The sequence below is a fragment of the Ixodes scapularis genome, unplaced genomic scaffold (genome assembly GCF_016920785.2).
Source record: "Ixodes scapularis isolate PalLabHiFi unplaced genomic scaffold, ASM1692078v2 PGA_scaffold10__122_contigs__length_95168666, whole genome shotgun sequence".
In the NCBI taxonomy this organism is placed as follows: domain Eukaryota; kingdom Metazoa; phylum Arthropoda; class Arachnida; order Ixodida; family Ixodidae; genus Ixodes; species Ixodes scapularis.
In genome coordinates, this window is record NW_024609836.1 from 24750426 (window position 1) to 24767987 (window position 17562).

The window sequence follows — 17562 nt, forward strand, 5'->3', positions numbered from 1 at the left end:
CTGTGTGTGTGTGCGTGTGCGCGTGCGTGCGTGCGTGCGTGCGTGCGTGCGTGCGTGCGTGTGTGTGTGTGTGTGTGTGTGTGTGTGTGTACTAGAACAAAGAAAAGGAAATTAAAAAAAGTATCCACGTGGGCTTGAGCGAGCTCCACTGCCCTTGATTTGAGTTCCCTAAGGCCCGCTTCAGACGGGGCAACTTTTCAAGCAATTTTGAGGTTGCTGGCGGGTTGTTCCCTAGGTTTTCCCAGATCAACACGAATTGCCGAGATCGCGTTCACCTCGAAATGGACGAGCAACATGAGAGAGTAGGAGAAGTGTGAAGCGGCAGCAGCCAATCAGGAATGCGATATTTTCACGTGACACCACTGGAAGGAACATACTTTATTTACAGCAGCTCATTGTCCGAGCCGCGTTTTTTGGTTTTACCTCTTCTATATGGTGTTTGTAGTCAGGTTACGAGAAGTGTCCGTCCTAGCTTGCATGTTCGTTGTTGTTGCATGGTGTTAATCCGAGGACAGGTTCGACATGGTTCTGCAGTTATTTCCATAAGGTAGCTTGCAGGTCCTGTGGCGGTGCTGCCCAGCTCTCCCACGTGTGGGGGATGTGGAGTGGCAGCTGGGTTTCTTCAAGAATGTATGGCGAGCTCTGTGCCCTCGGGCACTCCCAGTATGTATGCCTGTTATCAAAAGGTTGTGCTCCCCACACTTGACATTTGGGAAGTCCTCCCAGGTTGTGTATGTAGTGTAGCGTCATGTCACACGGGAGTGAGTTTGTTTGTGCTTGCCGTATGAACGTGGCTTGTCTGCGCGGTGTACTGTGTAGTGGAGTGGGGAATTCGCGTTGCTCCTCTCTCATCTCCTTGAGGAAGGTCCTTCGTTTTTTTTTTCTGCTCCGCTCTGTCTTCTCTTGGGTCGTAGGCCTGCGGCCAACCGATTAGTACGCTTGGTTCTGTGTTATCTCGAGACAGGGCGTGCGCCCTTTCGTTCCCTTCGATTGCCTGGTGGCCTGGTACCCACTCGAGGTAGATGCGCAAGGGGGGGTGATTGTTCATGTATTCGGTGAGGAGTCCTAATATGTGTTCAGGTAAGTCGTTTTTAGCGTAAGCCCTGAGCGCGTCCTGGCTGTCCGTTCTAAACGTGAGCTCATTCGTTGTGTGTGAGTGGAGGGTTGCGGCTTCGGCGATCGGCTGTATTTCGGCTGCTGTCACCGATGGGACGTTGGCATGACGCCTGACGACGTGGCCTTTGGGACCCACCGATGCGGTGGTGGCATAACTGTTTGTGAAGCTTGCGTCCGTGTAGTAGATGTCATGGCAAAGGTCTTTTAGATGCGTCGCTCTGCTCTTTCTTCTTTCTGAGTCTACTTCTGGGTGCATATGCTTGGGGATGGGGCGTACTGTAAGATGTGGGATGGACTCCCACGGTGGTGGCGGGGTGGGGATCTCTGGGAGTCGCTCAGTTGAGTATCCCAGACTGCTCAAGATTTTCCGCCCTTGTTGGGATGTGGTCAGTCTGTGTCTCTGCGCCTCTTGTTGGATTTCGAATTTTTCCTCAAGGGTGTTGTGGATAGCTGTGGCGTTCACTAGCGCAGTTGCTGCGTACCTGGGCGTTCCTAGTTCTAGACGGTGACATTTCCGCAGCACTGCTTTAATCTTCCTCTTTTGCGTTTGGGTTAGTTGTGTGTATGAATAAGAGTACGTGACTGTGGAGTACGCTGTCGCTTCAACCATTTTCCTGAATTCGTGCTCTTTCATTCCGCGATTGTAGCGCGTGATACGTGCTATCATGTTGTAGATCTGAATGAGTTGTTTTACCATCTTGGCGGTCCACTCCGTGCTTTTGCCGTCCTGTTGCCAGATAAATCCTAGTATTTTTATAGCTGGCCGACGGGGTATTAACGTGCCTCCTATATGGAGGTTCATAAGTTTACGCTGTTCCTCTGCCATTTTCTGTCGTGGGTGGTTTATGACTACGACATATTCCGATTTGTCTGGTGAGCACTGGAGCCCTATCGCGTTTGCGTGTTCGTGGCTGGTGTTCAGCCCCGTTTGTATCGTTTCTTCTTCTTGTCCCGAGTTGGGCCTGTCGTACACAAGATGGAAATGTCATCCGCGTATATAGCGTGGTGGAGATTTGGGACGGCATTGAGTTTAGTCGGGAGGTTTCTCATTGTTGTATTAAAGAGCATCGGCGATAGTGTGGAGCCCTCTGGTGTTCCTCCACATAGGGGATACGGTTGAGAGGGTTGACCCTCAGGGTCCAGTATTCTCACCGGTCTGTCGTTGAGGAAGTACTTTACGTATCTGTACATTCTATTTCCAGGGTTCGTTTCGCGAAGGTAGGATAGCCTCGTGCGTGACGTTAACGAATGCTCTTCTTAGGTCCACCGCAACTATGGTGCGCTGTTCAACCGTGCTGGGGTTGTCGTACACCTGTTCTTTGATCATTTTTGCTACGTCTTGCGTACTGACGTGCTTTCTGAACCCTACTAGGGTGTGCGCCAGCTGATCCGTGGCTTCCAGGTGCCAGTATAGCCTGGTTAAAGCCATCTTTTCCATTAGTTTCCCCATGTATGACGTCTTGGATATGGGTCGGAGGTTTGCTGGTGTGTTGGGAAGTTTGCCTGGTTTGGGAAGCATGGTTACCTGCGCTTCTTTCCATTCTTCTGGTAACTCTCCCGTCGCCCATACCTCGTTGATGTGTCGTAGAAGGTCGTCGAGCTTGTTGTGAGGGATGTTTCTGAGCATTCCGTATGTTATTTTGTCCGGCCCCGGCGCCGTGTTGCGCTTCAGCTGGAATAAGGCCTTTTCTAGTTCTGCATCGGTGAAGTCCAAGTCTATCCCTTTGATCTCTTCGCTTTCTTGCGCGGTTTAGACTTCTCGATCTAAGCGGGTTTCTGCCGTTGGTATTTGCTGTGCCATTGTCCGCGTTTCGTCTGGGTAGATTGTGTCCCTGATTTCTCCTATGAGGGTGGCTCCTGTGCTCAGCATGAGTTTCTTGAGCGTGTTCCTGGGTTTACGGTGCCCCATGATCGCGCGTAATACGTGCAAGGCTCTGACCGTGTGTAAATGACCGTTCATGTCATCGCAGAGTTGCATCCAGTTTTCGCTGGCCAATTTTTCCGCGTATTCCTGGCTCTCCTGAGTTAAGGCCAGTATTCTCGCCTTGAGGGTTCGGGGCAATTTCACCCTGCGACTTGATGTCGCAACACCGCGTTCACACACAGCAACCGAATTGCTACGACTCGCCATCATCATCATGAAATTTGATTTCTGTTGCACTATTTAGATGCACAGTTACATAAAAAAAAACATGTGTGTATATCTTTAAATTGTGCTGAGAATACTAACTCATCTTTTTGAAACAGTTTATTTCCAAAAACGTCAAACCAGAACTAAGTTTTCAGCTGTCATCATCACCACCACAGGTGTGTCCCGTGGAAATATCGCATTCCTGATTGGCTGCTGCCGCTTCAAACGTCTCCGAGTTATCCGAATTGCTCGTCCGTTTCGAGCCGGACCAGATCTCAGGAATTCGTGTCGATCTAGGGAAAGCTATGGAACTACCCACCAGCAACCCCGAAATTGCTGGAAAAGTTGCCCCGTCTAAAGGGGGCCTAAGACACCCTATCGTCTGGTACAGAGACTATTTAGGAACATTTGAGTGTTTAAACATTGTAGTACCTTTTTTACAAAAAAACAACAACAAAAAAACAACAACAACAGACAAACACATTTCAGGGGGAAAAGTTGAGGAAAGAGAATGTACTATTATGTTCAGTGAAGTTCGGTGACATGATTCGGGACTCGAGCAGGAATGCAGTTATCCTTGGTGTGACCGCATGACTGTCTTACTGCCTTTGCTGCGGCTTATCTAACTGAAGCACCTGTACGAAAAGTAGAAGGAACATATGTGCATAACACTCATTATTCAAAATAAAACTTGTCAACATTCAAAATGACCCGTAGAGAAAATTATGCAAGGAATGTTTCGGCCACGTTGGTCTAGTCACCTCTTGTGGCCAATGTTTCACTGGAACTTTAATTGTACTGAACAGTTATAGGGTATATTACAAACAAAGTGCAGTTTGGTCTTGTACGAAACTACAACACACAAAACAACACTCTAATACAGTATGTTGAGGTGTCTCTGAGTTGAGGTGTCTCTGAACAAATTCCAGGGTTTCATGGTGCCTCCTTCAGAGAACTGATGCTGAACATGAAATATGCGCACCAAGGAGTGAGCAAACTACCGATTAGTCTCGAGGCATGTCGACAAGGAGCGCAATGTGTAGAAGGTCGTCTAGAAGTGTGCAGCCAAGATGAAAAGGCAAGATATAACGATATCAGAATAAGGTCACACCCAAAAGGCTCCGCTGTAGTGAGACAATCTTACAATCTAGGCACAGTGATGAGTCAACTTACGTATAGCCGCGATTCACTTTGCGTTAATTGAAGTGAAACATGGCCAACAAAAAGATAAAAAAACGCGTTTCTTTGTGTGTTTTTTTTACAGCATTTGCTTTGCGCAGTTGATAGCAGGGTACTTGGGCGGCCTCACAAAAATCTGACTCACTTGCTAGCGTTTCTCAACTTCGTTCGGCGCCAGTCGGCACCACAGATCAGTGGTCGGCACTCATGGTCTACCCGGGGGGAAAAAAAGTACGAGCTCAGAGCCACGTCGATCGCGACTTTCGTAAAGAGAAGCTCCGGTAACACGTCGGCGACTCGTCAGCTTCAAACAACGCCTCTTCGAACGAGCACGTGAATCCAATGCACCGAACGGTCGCCGCAGAAAGCACGCCGGAAGGAAGACGGCTGGAGGCTGAGTATCCGAAAGAGACGCGACGCTGCTTTCTACGTCTATTTCGCGCATGAGATAACAAGATAACAAAGCTAGCCGAGTGTGAAAACTGACTGACGTTACATTGGAGTACACGCAGTCGAAATGACGACTGCAACAGAGCACAGCTAGGGGCTTTACACAGGGGACACACAGCTGTCATTTCAAAACTTTACGTCTCCTTTCTGTCCTTCAATGTTTACTTCGATCCTTGTACATCGATACACTGACTGCTGCACGTAATAAAGTCGTGTATACGTACCTTTCGAAGCAATTGAAAGTGTGATGATTTCACTTGATGCTCACGAGCAAAGAGCGTGACGAACTGTCCGTCGGTCGTGCAGGCGGCGCAGAGTCGCGCGACCGACGCCCGCACTCTGCGAACTGGGCATGCTTGGTGGCTCAGCTTGGCGGCTCGAGCGCAGTGTTGTCAACTCGAAAATTGAAAACCCGCAATCGGAATCCCGAAAACCGCTAAAAACCGCTAAATCCAAAACACAGCGCAAAAATCACTTTTAAGAATTTTTTTTTTTGCTTTAATTCTTGCCCAAAGGTATCATAACAGTATCAATCATATCAATGTCATCTGAAAGGAAGCTTTCCTTTTGTTGCGACTAGAAATCGGTCACGCCGCGACACAGTTCATCCAGGTGATACGAAGTCAAAATTGTTGAGTGAGCGCATACGAGCATGGCAAGGGACCCTTCAGCAGAGCGTGACTGGTCAGACTTCCGTTCAACTCGGTTCAGCGGCCGAAAAATGTTTCTTCGTTGCAGCGTGCGCGACCAAATCCACGTGCTGTGCAAATAGTTCTGTTCTGCAATAGCTGTACCTGGTTCATCTGCTATCACCAGGAACATCCAGTAGGCAATCTTTAAGTTTGGGGTCTTGTAGCTAGGTTTTCTTAAACTTATGAGCGGACTTCACCCGGCCCATTTCACGAGGCAGTTACAAAAACGTCAAAGGAGCATTGGAAATGCATGCTGTTCAAACGTGCGCGCACAAAACGGAGAGGCATGTTCCGATATTCGCCGCCTTAATATTTTGATGACGTCACAGGCGTTACTCTCACTAACCAGAACATTACTGAGAGTAAACAAAGACGACTGTGGCTAATTATAGATACGACAGGTCCATAGTTGACAGTAAATCGATATAATATAATACAATACAATACAATACAATTTCTAAAGCTCTAAAACACCGCCAAGATTACATAAAATCGGCTCAAAATCCCGTCGCCAGCAGAACAATAATTTATCCCGCTAAACAGAACCAAAAACCGTTACGTGTAGCGGGAAAACCGATAAATTGGCAACACTGCTCCAGCGGCTCTCTCGGCCGCTCTGCTGGCTCGGCCTCGGCTACAGCGCAGGCTCGCGCCAGTGTTGCCACTCCTACTGATTTATCTGTAGATTTACTGATTTTTTCAGATTTCTCCCGATTCAGTGATAATGCCACAGAATCTATTGATTTTGGTCCTTTTTGCCTACATGTGGTCCAAAACTATACTATTTGCTCCAAGGCGCACCCTCGAGTAATTCGGCGCACTTCGGCGGGTCATATCGTGTGTGTGTGTGCGCGTGTGTGTGTGTGTGTGTAGGCGTTGTAAAAGAAATAGAGGGGGAAAAAGAGAGCCAATAGTATACGCGTACAGGGGACAACAGAATGCAGGGAATAGTTAAATTAAACGAGGGTTGGATTATTGTACAAAATGGGAAAGGGAAAGGAAGGCTCTTCAAAGCTAGATTCGCTACAGAGCGACGGCACGGTCGGCCATCTGAGAGGGCGCAGCTCGCTTCCCGCCTTTCATGCCGTGCCGTAGGCGTCGCGGTTTGAGTAAATTTTAATTTGCTTCGAAAATGACGCGAAGTTTGCCTCGACGATTTCTTCTCCGTGTCACTACGTTGCCCGAGGTCTATCTCAGCGCAAGCTTTCGACCAGTCAAAAAATCATTGGAGGGCCCTTCCCTTTCAAACACCTCGGTATATGGAGACTTTGTAAAGAAGTTCTGGCAACAAACTTTACACTCACAAGAACAAAGAAGTGTGAAACTATTTGATTGAGCAGACCACTAAGCGATAAAGGCTAAGCGATTTCTGGTAATACTGTAATAGTCATGTGGCAGCTGACTTCCAGATATTGCAGGAACAGGTCTTGGGAAGTTTGCTTTGCATACAGTTTCCACTTTTTTTTTTCCTGTCCCATTGTGTTTTTTGTGGCATTTTTTGCATGTGTCGGGCAAATTATCAATGCAATAACCGTACCACACAAACAAGCAAATAGAAAAAAAAAACAGGCTACCGAAATATGAAATCTACTGCTTTTTGCTGATTTTTCAAGCTAAAATCTACTCCTTTTTTCTGGGGATCTGTGGCAACAATGGCTCGCGCCCTTCGAACGAACTGCCTCCGGAGCGCGAGCTGGCGCGCGCGCGGGCTGGTGATGGAAACTTATCTTGTATCGTTTGATGGCGCAAATGGACGTATGTTTCACGTCGTTTTTTATACAGCGTGTTAATCTCGCGAAACAGGCGACGAAGAGTGGTGGGTGAAATGTGCTCGCATGCTGTCGTGTATTTTGTGTACGACGTAGGATTACCCGGAAATGTGGGTCAATATCGATAAATGTGCGTGTAAGAAGCAACTACACGCATGTGACTTGTAAAACTTATTCGCCCTCATTATTTTATCGTGCGAACAACCATTGTCACGTATCGCGTTCGATTTGGATCCCAACAAAGGTAACCTTAAATTGTATATCGTGTTCGATGTTGCATATCCACTGTCGGTAACTTCGTATTCATATCGTATTCGATGTTGTCTCCCAACACCCATAGTTTCTTGTTGTAATGCGATGTTGTGTTGCAACTTCGAATTTTATTCCGGTACGTTGGGTTTATCATTTGGCGATCAACATTTGTTGCATTACAACAACTTCAATAAATATTTGTTGGAAAACGATCACTCCAATAAGCACGTCATTATTGGGCTTTCTCATTAAAAGTTAGGTCGCGGGGTTCCAGCTGGTTATTCTGAATGGTTTGGTGGTTGTCTAGCATTACAAGCGCGCGAGGCTGTGGTTACTGTGTGCCGTTCCAACAGCCGTACATACTAGCACTGTCGATCAATGTTTATCTGTTCGAAACGCAGAAAATTTGTGTTCCGTATGTATCCAGACCCAATATCTTTCTTTCGAGTATGGCAGTGTGGTAACTCGATCTGTTTTACGAAATCATTTACGCGATGTTGTATATGTGTGCATATCGATATCCACATGTTGCTTCACGAACGCTCAATATCGTGTTACGTTTCCTCTTAGTCCGCGGTATATGTCGACGTAATTCATGTTGATAACTTGGTATCCGTTCTGAGGTAAGTATATGCACGCAATATAATATTGTATTCTTTTTTGGGCCCGTGATTGACAACCGATATTTATATATCGTGTGGCCGTACACTATGTACATGTCGGTCACCATTATGCACGCGATGTCGTATTCTTTTCCAATAACCACGCATTATATCGGGGTATTGTGCTCCAATATCGCGTTGTATACCAACAACCGCAAGTTCTATCGGGATATTGTGCTCCGATATTGTGTTGTATACCAATAATTAACCGCATACTATATCTGGATATTGTGCTCCGGTATGAATTCTCATCGTGCGTATTGGGTCAATTGGATGGCAATAAGTTTCTATTGGTTTATATCAACTTCATTGGAATATAATATTTCCAATGAGCCGAGTTCATATTGGCCTTTTTCAATAGGGTGACAACACCACCAAAATTGGAGTTTTTCTATACCTCTTATTTTCGTAAAAAAGAAATCCTTTGCTGATGTCATAGTCAGCATTCGGCCAATCGTGGAAGGACGATAACAACGTCGCTTTCGTTCGCGCACTCCGCCAATAGGGTTCTACGCGGGGCATACAAAAAAAAAATGGCAGTGACGCCACGTGAAAACTCCCTATAGTGTCCCCATATCGAAAAAAAGACACTAAAAACAAATCGAGCGAAAACTGCCCTAACAACTTTACTTAAAGAAATACGTCAATACCACGACAATTAGTTTCCCCATTAAGGTCTTCAAATTAAGATACGAGGCACCTCTAATACGTACCACCATTCCATGTGACAAATTTATCTTCCGAGTAATTTTAACTTTAAAATTTACTCAAAAGGCGTTCTAAACAGCCGATATGGTAATATTTCCGTATTTATGTTAAAATCTTTAGCACTCTCAGGGGTAAATACAGAATTCTTACGACCGTCATTACGTTTTTAATTAATCTGAAAACGAATAAATACTCTGGTGCTTTCCTGAAACTCAGGTTTGTGTATCGAAATGTGCGCATTGAGCGACCAGTGGGTGAATCCTCCTTAAGAAATGCAGGTTTTTGGCTCATTGGGTTCAGGCTACTTCGTAATTGGGTGATTGGCGTTCCTATCGAATAATGCGGCAATCCTATTGGCTGCGGAAGGACAACAGGGTGATCGGTACTCCCCACAACTTGCGTGTCTTAAAGGGAGCATGCGCCAGGTTCAAGCGTTCTTTTGAATTATTAAGTATTCCTGAATGAAATATTCACAGTTCATCAAGCTCAATCTTTTTTTTATAAATCTGGTGCCAGTTACGATTAGCTTAAAGCTTTATGTTGGGCATGCATTTGTCATATAGAAGAAACATGTTCTTGCGCAAGCATGGGCAGTAAGCTTGTACACGTTCCAAAAAAAGGAATCAGTTACAAATAAAATTACTCATGGTAAAAATATTTAATGAGACTACTTAACTTTTACTACTTGAAAAAAAAGTAATGACTCTTATTTGATGAAGTGACCGTTACGTTCCCGATTCCTTCAGGTTTTCAGAAAACACATATTTTTGTACCTCTCCGAATACGGTGCGTTTGTCGTACCGTATATTGTTGGATTAGAGTCGGCGAAGTACAAACTACTTGAATCCTTAATCCACCAATTTCTCTAAACTACCCTCCCGTCTGAAAGTTCTTCAAGTTGGTTCGAGGATACCCTCGTAAAACGCTTGAAAAAAAAAAAGGGCGCCTTTTAAGGCGAAGGAGAAAAAATAATGCTTATACGCAATTGCACTTTTAAAAGTCTGCAGGTTACTCACGTGGGTACTTCCTATTAAATGTATTGCAGCAAGCATAAAACAAATTCTGAAAAGTAATTTATTACGAGTAATTTGATAGCTTATAACGAGAAGCGTACAAGTCAGGACACGGGGCATCGCAAAACCTTTAAGAAACCCTAAACAAATTAATCGATTTTCTTTTTTTAAGCCATTCAGTGCAATGGCCTAAAACGTGTGGGTGCGTTGATTTGTTTTGCTTAACAGTGATAATATCTTATCCATTGTGACAGTAGCCTGGCTACCAGCACACACGTGCTTTTGAGAGCATGGATAAATTCATGTACTCGTTCATTACGCAATCAGTTTAAGCGTGTATAAGCAAAAAAAAGGAGGTTTGTGGAATTTATTATCTTGAAATATTTGAAAATCTCTAAAACCATTATTAGAAGATTCTTAAAGTTTTCATAAATATGAAAAAAAATTATCGGGTGTTTTTTTTTAGATTTACACAATTTTTAAAACAAGCCGTGGAAGTTACACTTACGCGGCTTATGGAGGTGAGTTATACGACAAGGGGAACATTATGTGGGTGGCTAATCTTTGAGGTAAGCCGGCTAATAATAAAAATTTGTTATTTAACTTTTTTAATCAGTGAAATCAAAAATATGGATCCAATTTGACACTTACTCAGCGTCATCGAAAACCGGTAAATAAACTCTTTTCAGAACGACTTGAAGCTCGTGGGAAACTCGGAGGCGCAATAAAGTTACCACTCGTGCAGCAAGCGCAAAGCTAGCAGTGGTGGAACGCGATGATAATCTAATCATTCCCTTTCTGCAACCGCTAGCCTTGTACTTCTTCCAAGAGTGGTAACTTTAGTGCAGCACTACGCTTCTCACGCGCTCACTGTCTTTCTGAAAATTATTGATTTCGTGGTTTTCGATGAAGCTCAGCAAGTTTATAATTGGAACCATAAGTGTATTTGCATTAATTAACAAGTTAATTAACTAATTTTAAATATTAGCCTGCTGATCGTTAAGATTATCTCCCTATACTATGTACCGCTGGCCCTATAACTCACCTTGACAAGCCGCATAACTGTAACCTTCACTGCTTTTTTTAAACAAATCTGTAGAGCTTAAAACAACAAAAGAAAACATCTGTATATGGTAGCTAAACCTAGCTAGTTGCATTGTCCATAGTCTATACCCAATCTGCGGCTCGCGAGCCGCAAGGTCCCTTCGTATGTCCAAGAGCGGCTAGCGGCCGCCTGGTAAGCGCGCCCCCTTCCCCTCCTTTCTCCTCAAGACGAAAATAATTCTGGTACTTAAATAAAACTCACAGTCTTGGCACCCTAGAACTACACTACGTACATAGATATTGACAGCTTTTTGACACATAGAAAAGCCCCCGAACCTTGTTTCCTTTACTGTCCTAGAAACTATTCGCAACCGTATAGACGCTTTACAGCAGCTGTGCATGGGCGCCGCCATAACTGACCTTCAGTTTTTGTTCCCTCTTATTCCGTTCCCTTCACTTCATCATTGCCACAGCAGGACAGGTTATTGCCATTTTAGATGCTAACGTGTTCTTGTGCCCAGCATAGGCCCTTGTGAAGACCCGTCGAAGCCCGCTTCAGTGACTCGGCATCTCGGTAAGACAAGAGAAGGGCGGCTATGGAGGCTCAATCTGGCTCGTGTGTAAAGCGTCTATACGGATAACGCGCATTGGGGGCGGTGTCTGGCTAGCTAACTATGCAATGACTTTTGTTTAGAAGATGAAGAAACGTTCTGCTGCCTGGTGTTACTTGTCGCAGTCGACAATTCCTTCTGTGCTCTTTGCAAAGGACCGTTCCCTCCATATCGTTTCTTGTTAAAAGTAGCCCCCCCCCCCCCCAATGCACCCCCCCCCCCCCCAATGCAAAAACGCCAACGGGCGTTGTTTTTTTTTGTGTCCGTGCTGCTGTCCGAACTTCTGTAGTTTTGTCTGCGGCTCTAACCCCATGTCGCTTTGGACACTACGGGTCTATAGCATGCCGAATTTGGTCGTGATATGACATTATTAAGTACACAAACTCTTGCAGGAAAATGCGAAAACCCCTTGAAATGAGGTAAAGAAAAAACATGTTCGAATGTTAGAACACATGCGTAAAATTAGTCTTCCACGGTGGAAAAAAAACGATAGATATTTTTGTCATAGTTTCCCGCGAAAAATTAAAGCTACAGAAGATTACGCTTGAGAGGAGACGGCTAGGCTCCACTTCTCAACATAAATGGGATGTGTGAGTTAACATATTGCTCAAATTTGTGCCGTTCTTGGCTGAAGAGAGGTCTTCAAATGTGCATTCGACTGATTACCTGAACGTGACACCCACCTTTTTATTTTTAGACCATAATATAAGGATGCGTCGGTAATAAAACATCATAAAACCCATTATCGCTCCCTTTTTCTCAAAATATTGCCATTTTTTTGAACCACACCTTTCTTTATGCTGTCAGTTGGCATTGATTTGCCCTGACTCTGGGCAAGCTTCAGAGCGTTTGCCGATTAGGGCGGCTTAAGGATCCACCAAGGATGACACGATGGGCAGGCCTCGACCTCGAGGCGACCTTGGTTGAATCTTCCACCTAATCGACCGCTCTCTCCCATTCAACAGGCACCGTGCACGGAGGTGATTCCGATACATCCGGGGGCATCACCGAGGCCACCACAACAACCAAAGCTGCCACCACAACACCCAAAGCTACCACCAGAACAACCAAAAGTGCTTATAAACGTTTAATATCTATTTTTTTTTTACGTATTCTACATTCTTTAGCGCTCTATAAGCCAGGGTCCGGCGTCACGCCGCCGCGGTGGTGGTGCTCTCGGCCGAGCGCATGGGCCGAAGCTCCATCTCACGCGAATCTGCTTCCTGCCCACGGGCGATGCCCACTCCTGGCTTGGGCTAACGCGGAGTCTCTCGTCAAGCGCGCGTTGGTTTACGCGTAGCCCAAGTTCGTCTGCTTTTGTTGCAGGGGGCGTGGTGACGTCAGAAAGACGCCGAGCTCCGATTGGCTCTGATCATAGGATAGAGGGCAGACCTCGAAGCAAGCAATCCACGAGGTTCACCCGCTTTCCTTCCATCGGAGCCAATCAAAACGCGGTGTCTCTCTGACGTCACCACAACCCCCGCAAAAGAAGCCAACCCACTTGCCCTCCGCACATTCCACGACAGTTGTGGGGATTAACCAGATGCGCGAGTGAAGATCCGCCTGCACGTGCGAAGCGCCGACAGCAGCGCCACCGCAGTGGTGCGACGCCAAGGACTGCTTCGTCGCTGTCTCCACCGTTTTACATTACGGCTGAGCTCAGCCGACGCTGTACGGTTGGAACCAATCGAGTGGAGCCAAAAGGTGCCTCGTCAGTGTTTTCGTTGCATTTGGATGCTTGCCATTTTTAACTGAATGAATCGGGCAAAGCGAGTGCCCAATTCATTCAGAGGCGCAAGAGCGCCGCCATCTTGCGCCTCTTTTCTGTACTTGATTCGAGTAGCCGCATATGGCGAACCCACAAACACGACGATCGGCGTGACGATGGAATTTTAGCGCTGCCTGTTTAGTTCCATCGAATAGTAGCGTCGGCTGCGTTTCGGCACTTAAATACCGCCGACCAGACTCGAGACTCTGCGAGGCAGCAGAGCCTCCTCATCATGGGGGAAAAGGAAAGAGGCAATGGTGAACAGGGTAGAAGGAGTAAGAAGACACGAGGAAAAAGTGGAAAGTGTGATCTGGCCGTCGGTATTTAAGGTGAACTGTGATTCTAAGAAATCTGGAGAGTTAACTTCCCTGCCAAACAGTTGGGAAACGATTCAATAATGCAGTTCATTCCCGATAATCATTCCCCCCCCCTCCCCACTCCCTCCCCCCCCCCCCCCCTCTTTTCGGCGGCTCTTGGGAGTTTCGAGGTTTCCTTTGCGGCTCTTATAGGCCGGGTCAGCCTGGTCAGCCCTTATATATACAATGAAACAAACCCTTGTAAATCCTACGCTAAGTTTATAGAGAAGATAAAAGAAGCCTATGAAGATGCGTTCCCATTTAGGAAAGCCAAAAGACACAAGAAATTACGAAAACGCTGGATTACCGTAACACTTCTCAAATAAATAAATGATCAAAATAAACTTTATGACACATTCATAAAAACAAAAGACCTCGATATACTGGCTGAAGAAAAAAGAGACGGAACAAGTTAAACTCTGACATAAAAGCGGCGGAAGTAAACTATTATAAAAATCAATTAATTACAATTCAACATAATCCAGTGAAAGTATGGAAAACGGCAAAAGAACTGATTTCCAAATCAAGTATTACCATCCCCAATGTCCTTAGAATAGTCGAAGTAGATTATTCGGGTAGAGAACTTTGCAATCTATTTAATGCTCATTTTTTGCTTTCGGGCGCTCCGACTTTCTTTTTACAACAGAAAAGAAACTTTGAATTTCATACCTGCGTATGTTTACTAGAGTCTATATTTTTGTCACCAACTACAGGGCCTGAAGTGTTTAACGGAATAAATTCATTAAGAAACAGCGGCGCATGCGACGATGTTGAGTTTAGAGTTAAACCTATAAAAGCAAACGCAGGAATAATACGTCAACTACTATCAGCAATCTGTGATAAAATATTAAGCACCGGGATATTTCCTGCTCAATTAAAAATTGCCCGAGTATCAGTAATACACAAAGGTGGGCCAATTAATAATTTAAACAACTACAGACCTATATCTGTATTGCCAATATTTTTAAAAGTAATAAAGAAGATAATAAACTCCAGGATGCCGGATCATTTCATTAAAAATAGCCTAAATGTTGAACAACAATATGGATTTCAAAAAGGGAAATCTACCGAGGAAGTTTTACTGAAAATCGAGGACAAAAAGGTTAACCAATTTTGAGACCAAGCTTTACACATTAGGAATATTTTTAGATGTCAGGAAAGCGTTTGATTCTATTAAGCATGAAATAATTCTGAAGGAGCTGTATAACTATGGTATTAGAGGTGTAGCCCTAGAACTTATTCAAAATTACTTATCAGATTTTGAGCAATATACGACTTTAAGTCGCGAGAAATCAGAAATCGGTAAAATACAATATGGTGTACCCCAGGCGTCCATCCTTGGACCACTCTTATTTTTGGCGTATATTAATTATATTGTCAACATTCCTCACACACCTGACATTGTGCTCTACGCCGATGATACAAACGTATTTTTTTCTGGTGCCAACATAGATGAACTTGAATCAGTCGCGAATAATTGGATGTTAGAGTTGAGTGCATGGTTGACATGTAATGAATTAGAGCTAAACACCGAGAAAACAAAGTACATAATAATTCGAGCAAAAAATAAAAGTATTAATCAGGAACTTAACCTACGATTTAGAAATAGTGAAATTAAATATGTAAAAGCTCACAAGTTTTTAGGTGTATACTTTCAAGAAAAACTCAATCGGTTTTATCACATAGATCAGATCCGGCCCAACATCTCCCGGTCAGTAGGCATTATAAATAGGCTCGAATATATCATTCCAGTTTGGCTAAAAGGACAGTTATACTTTACTCTTGTTCATTATCGTTTAAATTACTGCAGTTTGGTATGGGTTACGTGCTCACAGACCAGTATATCCGAGCTGCTCATTCTACAGAAAAGAGCAGTACGGTCAATTGCCAATATCTCATATAAAGAACACTCTAGTCCATATTTTATCAAGTATTCTCTTCCTACGGTAGAACAATCACTCATTCAAAAACTGGCAATTTACATGTTTTACAGAATAAAAGTACGCTTTCAGTTTGTACATAAAAATTACATCAACAATGCATCAACATACTTATTTCGCCATATCCACTACACTCTAACCAGAGTACGTACTAACTGCGGTAAACAAAGGATACTTAATCAGGTCGCAGAGCTATTAATCACCCACCCTGAAATACTGTCTATGATAAAATATTCCAACACAATATACACAATTAAACGAACACTGAAAACGTACCTTTCAGGTATAACATGACTTATCAAAGCTTCTGGCCGCATTTCTTTTGTTATATCACTGTATCTCAGTGTAATGCCACTATGAGTATTCGACTATTTTTTTTTCCTATATTTCTGTACGTTCTGCTGCTGACAGTAGAGGGGGATGGAGCCTTGTCAGGCGATTTAAAGCGCCTTTTGCCCCATCCTCCTAGACACTTGTTTGAATAAAGAATATTATTATATTATTTTCTGCTGTTTGTGAGCAATTGCCTAAAAGAGTTCAAGGTTACGGTCGAAGATGGAATTTCCGATCAGAAATTACTAGTTTGTACTTATCCATTGTGCAATACTAAACCATACAAGCGTGTCACTGTTACGGTAAAAAAAAATGCGATGGCCAATGATGTATGTATCCTTCATTATCTAGAAACCCAATTCCACCAATTCAGCCATATGTGCGACGTTGATGAAATGTGGCGCAAGTTTAAAAATATAATAAAATATTGTGAAACGAGCTTCGTTCCCAACAGAAAGAAAACGATAAACCGCATGAACCCGTGGATAACGCGAAATATTATACACATGAAACGCCGTCTGAAGCGGAGACGTAGAAACAAGCTCGAGGTACAAGAACTATCGCGAGAATTGACATTAGAAATCAACCTGGCTAGGGCAAGGTACTTCAATATTACCCTGCCGAATTTCCTACTACATAAGCCCCAAAAGGTTTGGCGATATCTGTTGATACGAGAAAGCCATGTTTCACAGTTCGAAATTGGTGGCGCTATCACAGTTGACACAGAAACCATATCATCAGGCTTCAATTATTTTTTTCAGTCTTTATTTTCTAGACCCCCTAAAAATGAATGTGAACCAAAAAGTATTGAAATGCCTGTAATGACAAACTTGGAGATTACCCAGCCCAGAATCTTATCGTTATTACTGAATCTAAACGTAAATATCAGCTGCACCTGATGGAATCTCTGGCACAATTTTAAGAAGACATGCAGAGTGGCTCTCGCACTATCTATGTCTTATTTTCGTTGAGTCATTGCGATCCTCACGGCTACCGGATGATTGGCGTTGTGCTAAGATTGTCCCGATTCACAAGACAGGAAATAAACACTTAATCACTAAATATAGGCCCATTCCACTGACACGTACAACGTGCAAGTCAATTGAACGCATTACATGCAAGGCGATAACTAAACACTTAGACGAAAACAATGTTCTTTATTACCATCAACACGGGTTCCGGGCATGATTGTCTACGATAACGCAACTCCTAGAGGTCACCCACGATTTCGCGCTTACTATTAACAATAGACAACCAACCTGATGCCAGTTTTATATACCTATCAAAAGCCTTTGACACTTGCCTCATCAGAAATTAATACGTAAGTTGCCGTCAGTTGGAATTAGTCACGCTTTGATTTCCTGGATTTATGGTGACCTTGCCAAACGCAAACAGTATGTTATACTGAACGCTAGTACCTCTGGTAGGATGGATGTGTTTTCCGGAGTGCCACAGGGGTCAGTGCTTGGCCCATTGCTATTTTTGATTTATGTAAATGATTTGCCGGCTTGTGTTGATCCAACTGTGACAGGGATACT

General features: G+C 44.1%; 1 protein-coding gene across 1 annotated transcript; it reads right to left on the reverse strand.

Annotated features, from left to right (window-relative positions):
* Window positions 1-1003: 1003 nt before the first annotated feature.
* LOC121834745 lies at window positions 1004-3025 on the reverse strand (the record flags this gene model as incomplete). Its single annotated transcript, XM_042288499.1, has 2 exons — window positions 2910-3025; window positions 1004-2078 (listed from the first exon to the last, which is right to left on the reverse strand). Coding segments are annotated over exons 1-2 (1191 nt in total), but the record flags the coding sequence as incomplete, so codon positions are not given.
* Window positions 3026-17562: the final 14537 nt, after the last annotated feature.